The 5,586-nt window shown below is 54.7% G+C and overlaps 1 protein-coding gene across 1 annotated transcript; it reads right to left on the bottom strand.

Annotated features, from left to right (window-relative positions):
- Nucleotides 1-1,927: 1,927 nt before the first annotated feature.
- LOC130035203 (class I histocompatibility antigen, Gogo-B*0102 alpha chain-like) lies at nucleotides 1,928-4,932 on the bottom strand. The gene is made up of 8 exons (XM_056126765.1): nucleotides 4,866-4,932; nucleotides 4,299-4,568; nucleotides 3,856-4,134; nucleotides 3,051-3,326; nucleotides 2,822-2,938; nucleotides 2,357-2,389; nucleotides 2,184-2,231; nucleotides 1,928-2,036 (listed from the first exon to the last, which is right to left on the bottom strand). Exons 1-8 carry the CDS (start codon nucleotides 4,930-4,932, stop codon nucleotides 2,032-2,034), a joined length of 1,095 nt encoding a protein of 364 aa, XP_055982740.1. The 3' UTR covers nucleotides 1,928-2,031.
- Nucleotides 4,933-5,586: the final 654 nt, after the last annotated feature.

The raw sequence follows: 5,586 nt of genomic DNA, 5'->3' as shown, positions 1-5,586 counted from the left end.
ATCGATGTCACCTCCACTTTTCTCACAAGAGCTTCTCACCCTCCCTTTACCTCCCTCCCACACTGGCACCCCACAGCACACAGAACTTTCTCTCTTAGAAGAGGATCTTGGGTTCAAGATCCCATTATCTAACCCCTAAGTTTGAAAGTAGGTGGGATGGCTGAATTCCAACATGGCAAGTCTGAAAACTCATCTCTCTTTTTTTTTTATTAAAAAAACTTTTAATAGTGAGACATCATGAGGTACAGTTGCAGACTTACACATTTTTGTGCTTGGGTTTCAATTATACAATGATCAAGTACCCATCCCTCCACCAGTGCCCATTTCCCACCACCACGGATCCCAGTATCCCTCCCACCCCCCATCCCCCCATCCCACCCTGTCTCTGTGGCAGGGCATTCCCCTCTGTTCTCTCTCTCCTTTTGGGTGTTGTGGTTTGCAAAAGAGACATTGAGTGACAATCATGTTTGGTCTATAGTCTTACTTTCAGCATGCTTCTCCCATCCTGGGAGGATCTTCCCAACACCTTTATTTGGTGTTCCCCTCTTTATCTGAGCTCCCTTTTCCCCTAGTATGTGTGGTTGGCCTCCAAGTCATGGAGTAAAATTCCTGGTACTAATCTCAGCCATTCTTGTGTGTTAGTTTCCTATTTTGTTACTTTATGTTCCCCAGATGAATGCAATCTTTCTGTGTCTATCCCTTTCTTTCTGAGTCATTTCGCTTAACATGATACTTTCCATGTAGTACCACTTGCATGTAAATTTTGTGACTTCGTCTTTTCTAACAGCTACATAGTACTCCATTGTGTAAATGTACCAAAGTTTCTTTAACCAGTCATCTGTTCTTGGGCACTCAGGTTTTTTCCAGATTCTGGCTATTGTAAAGAGTGCTGCAATAAACAGACAATTGCAGATGTTACTTCGAGTATACTTTTTTGCCTCTCTCGGATATATTCCCAGGAGTGGTATTGCTGGAGCTCAATTTCTAATTTTTTGAGAATCATCCATACTGTTTTCCAAAAGGGCTGAACCAGTCGGCATTCCCACCAACAGTGAAGGAGTGTCCCTTTCTCACCACATCCGTGCCAGCACTGTTTCTTGTGGATATGGGCCAGTCTCTGTGGTGTGAAGTGATATCTCATTGTGGTGAAAACTCAACTCTTGATACCACAGAGGCTACTGTGTGCAGGGTTCAGGCTGGTCTTGAGGGGACAGTGAGAGGCAAATGCTTCCTGAGGCTCAGAGATGGGAACACACACTGAGAGAATGAGCTATGAATGTGTGTACAAGAGAACAGGCAGTCTACTGCACAGAAGTAACATAGAAAAATCCAGATGGGGCTGAGGAGCAGGCTCAGGACTGAACCTAGACTGACCAGCACAGAAGCCCTCACTGCCCATGGTTCTGGGACAGAATGAGGCCAAGTGTGACCTGAGTCCCTGTGAGCAAGGGCCTGTGGGACATGGTACTACTGAGGGACCAGGACAAGGAGTAGGAGAGATGACCCAGACAGATGAGTGACCACATCAGAACCCACAGTGACTGAGACAGAGACAGACTGGGCAAAGGTCTGTCTCCCTGCTCCCCCCCACCCACTCGCCATCCCCTCAAGCCTCTCCTGTCACATCTGGGACAGACTCAAATCAAAACAGAAAACACATGGAAGGTCTCAGGATTTCCATTTGTTCCTTCTCAAATTTCAGGGATTTCCTTTATTAACCCTCAATCCCACAAAACAGGAATTAGAAAAAGTGCAAATCAGATGCTTATTTCAGTAAGGGAGAAACATTATTCAGGAAAACAAGAAGCTAACACATGGAGACGGCTGACTCCTGTCTCTGCTGGCACAGCCCAGAGCATCAGCAAGAGAACGCAGGTCAGTGTGGGGAGGGCCCGGTGGGCAGGGGTGGGCCAGTCTCTCCCATCACCGTAAGTGGCAGGACAGACACATTCAGGTCCCAGGGCAGAAAGAGAATCAGCAGTTCTTGAATAACAACACTGGGATGTGAGGAAACCCAGCGGGGCAGCTGTCTCACACTATAAGAGAAAAGAATGAAGAGACTCAGGTGAGTGACAGAAGTGGTGACATCCTGAGCAAGCTCCCAGCATCCCTCTCAAAGAACCGCCAAGCCCAGTCCTGTCCCTTCTGCCCAATCCCACCCATTCCAGCCTCCAGAGTCTCACCTCTAGGATTCGAGAGAGACTCATCAGAGCCTTGGGAACTGTCGCTGTCTGGGGAGGAACAAACAGGGCAAGGTCAGAACCACAAGGGTTGGGACTAGAGGAGGAACTAAGGGTACAGGAGCTCCCAATCCCTATCCCCAGGATTCCAGGGCCCCAGCCCTGCCCACACTTACTTGCAGCCTGAGTGTACTGTCCTCCTTTCTCACCTGTGGGAAGGAAACATCCCAGGGAAGGTGAGGAAGAGCACTGGGTTCTGAGGCCACAGAGCAGCTCTCTAGGCCTGGACCCCAGGGAAGCGTCAGAACTCTGAAGACTGAGGGCAGGACCAGAAAACACGTAGGAAGGAAATACTCCATGACTGAGGAGCCTTCTCCTGGCGGTGTGTGCTCAGCAGGGACTGTTTCTATGACCTGGGACACTGGGACCCATGTTCATCCCCTGCTTATGGAGGCGAAAGTGTCTTTCGTGAGCAAACCTGAGAGCGGCACACACAGGGGGAGTGTGAGCAACTGCACAGGGGTGGGTGGTGCTCCTGATAATGCGGCAGGAGAACTAATATAGGGGGAACTCTAAAGGGGGACAAGACTCAAGACTTGCCAGGTTGGACAGATTCCCATCACCTGCTTCCCCCGTCTTACCTGAGCGCTTCCTCCTGCTGATCACAACTACCACCACAACTCCAGTGATCACAGCCCCGAGGAGAGCCAGGCCAACAATGATGCCCACAGTGAGGATGGTGGACTGAGAAGGGGGCTCTGGGAAGGAAGAGAGGGTCTGACACCAGCCTCAGCCTGACCCTCAGTAGTTCCCCAGAGGGACCAACCCTGATGCCTGAGAACAGGCTCTGTGTCCTGTCCCCCTCCTTACCCCATCTCAGGGTGACAGGCTCCAGCAGCCCCTGGTGCTGCACACGGCACATGTATCTCTGCTCCTCTCCAGAAGGCACCACCACAGCCGCCCACTTCTGGAAGGTTCCATCCCCCGAAGGCCTGGTCTCCACCAGCTCTGTGTCCTGGGTCAGGTCCTCCCCTTCACGCAGCCAGGTTAGGGTGATCTCAGCAGGGTAGAAGCCCAGGGCCCAGCACCTCAGGGTGACCTCCCGGTCAGAGAAAGGGTGGTGGGTTATGTGTCTCCTGGGGGGTTCTAAGGAGTGAAAATGAGAAAATTCACACTTTTGGTCACTTGCATAATGGGGTTGAACAGGATCATTGGTTTGGAATAGGAAGCAAAAATCCAGACACAAACTTGGCTGGAGAAACTGGATAAAATCCTATTGCTTGGAAAGTACTAGAACAGGGTTTGGGAAGGAGGTTAGGTTCTCTAGGACACAGTGACTCTGGTCCTGCCCTGGGAGGAGGGTGAGAGTGAGAGAAGCAGGAGTCAGAGCTAAGACCTGAGCGAGTTCACAGATGGCTGCCGGGTCCAGGAACCCACATTCGTTATTTCAGAGGAGCTCGCCCCTCCCCCAGGGACACTCGGGTCCTTCACAGTCCTGTGGACACAGGGTGGGCCTGAGGGGAGGGCGGGTACAGAACATGGAAACCAGGGGGTCCGTCCCTCTCCTGACTGAGGAAGGGGCGCTGTTCTGACACTGAAACCTCTTGTGTCCCCCCTTGTGGGGAGTCGCCCAGCCAGGGGCGGTCAGGGGTCCTCACCCTCAGGGACCCGGTACCTGCGCGCAGCAGCGTGTCCTTCCCGTGCTCCAGGTATCTGCGGAGAGACTCTAGGCACCTGCCCTCCATGTAGTTCCTCCAGTGCTCAGCCCAACCCTCCTGCTCCCACTTTTGCTGGGTTCGCCAAGCCTGCGTGCCCGCCGCCGCCGTCCAGGAGCGCAGGTCCTCGTTCAGGGCGATGTAGTCGGCGCCGTCGTAGGCGGATTGACGGTACCCGCGCAGGAGGCGCCCGTCGGACCCCACGTCGCAGCCGAACATCCTCTGGTACGTGTGAGAGTCTGACCCGCCCCGCACAGATTAGACTGGAACGAAAACGAAACCGGGGCCCGGTCCCTTCCGGTCAAGGTCCGGGGCGGGTCCCTCAGCCTCCGGGATGCTCGGACCCGCCTCGGGCGACCCGGCCCGTCCCCGTGTTGGCTCGTCCATACCCGGCCGCGCTCACCCGCCTCGCTCTGGTTGTAGTAGCGTAGCGCGGTGTTCAGGTTCGCTCGGAAAGTCTGTGCGGTGCCCTTGGCTCTCCGCGTGTTCCGCTCCCAGTACTCGGGTCCCTCCTGCTCCACCCACGGCGCCCGCGGCTCCAACCTCTGACTCGCCGAGTCGCTGTCGAAGCGCACGAACTCTGTGTCGTCCACGTAGCCGACGGAGATGAAGCGGGAGTCCCCAAGGTCGGGCCGGGACACGCCGGTGTCGAAATACCGCAGGGAGTGGGGGCCTGGGGGAGGGGAAGGGGTGAGACCCGGCCTGACCCGCCGCCCCGCGCGCCCAGGGGCCAGGGTGATGGGGGAAGGTGGAGGGGGGGAGGGAGATAGGAAACCGGGGAGGAACCGACAAGGGCGAGGCTTAGGGGGCGCGGGCGGAGTTGAAGGTTGGGGGGACAAGAAGGAACATTCGGGGGCAGGCACCCGGGCAGGGAACCCCAGAAACTCCTTCTAGGGGGTCCTGCACAGCAATGCCTGGAAATTTCCACCCTTCCCCCCGCAACGAACTCCCCTCCCGACCCCGCACTCACCCGCCCGGGTCTGGGTCAGGGCCAGGGCCCCCGAGAGCAGCAGCAGGAGGGGTCGCACCTCCCACATACTGAAGGAATCAAGTGGATTCTGACTCCCTTGAGATTGCTGGCAGTTTATAACTGGGAGCGTCGCAGACGCTGATTGGCTGATCTAGACAGAAACGCCCAATGGAAGTGAGGACTGGGGTTACGTCACGAATATCCGGGCAGAAGGCACTGACACAGGTTGCTGAGGGAGAAGTGAAACTCTGAGACCAGGAACCCCCAGGACTAATCTCCTGCCCCCAACCCCACGCTGGGGACACTGGGAGCCACACCTGGGACCTGGGACATCGCCCTCTCACCTGCTCCCTCACCTGATCTCTGTCACACTGTCTCCCCGTGTCCAGTGCTGAGATTGACTCAGGATTTTCCATGGTTTTCATTTAAGGATCTCGCTAAATCTTACAAGTTCCTGAGTAGCCCAGAGATGCTTCCGTGCGTTCAGGTTATGCCTATCAGTGTTTGCTGTGGGAGGAATTTGAGTTAAAGCCTTTTATTGTTGGTGGTGATGAATTGTTATTATAATTATTATTATTATTTTGGCTTTTGGCCACACCAGGCAGTGTTCAGTTGTAACTCCTGACTCTGTGCTCTGTGCTCAGGGCTCACTCTTGGCAGGTTCACGGGACCATATGTGGTGCCGGGGATCAAACCCGTGTTGGCCACATGCAAGGCAAAG

This window comes from Sorex fumeus, unplaced genomic scaffold (genome assembly GCF_029834395.1).
Source record: "Sorex fumeus unplaced genomic scaffold, SorFum_2.1 ptg000063l, whole genome shotgun sequence".
NCBI lineage: Eukaryota > Metazoa > Chordata > Mammalia > Eulipotyphla > Soricidae > Sorex > Sorex fumeus.
This window is presented reverse-complemented; position numbering and strand designations above follow the sequence as displayed.

Excerpts from the sequence above, each read along its gene's own strand:
- LOC130035203 (XM_056126765.1), bottom strand. The coding sequence starts at position 4,932 with ATGTGGGAGGTGCGACCCCTCCTGCTGCTGCTCTCGGGGGCCCTGGCC. Across the intron at positions 4,569-4,865 it reads CCTGACCCAGACCCGGGCGG|GCCCCCACTCCCTGCGGTAT; the intron begins GTGAGTGCGGGG and ends CCCCTCCCCCAG. Across the intron at positions 2,232-2,356 it reads ACAGTACACTCAGGCTGCAA|ACAGCGACAGTTCCCAAGGC; the intron begins GTAAGTGTGGGC and ends GTTCCTCCCCAG.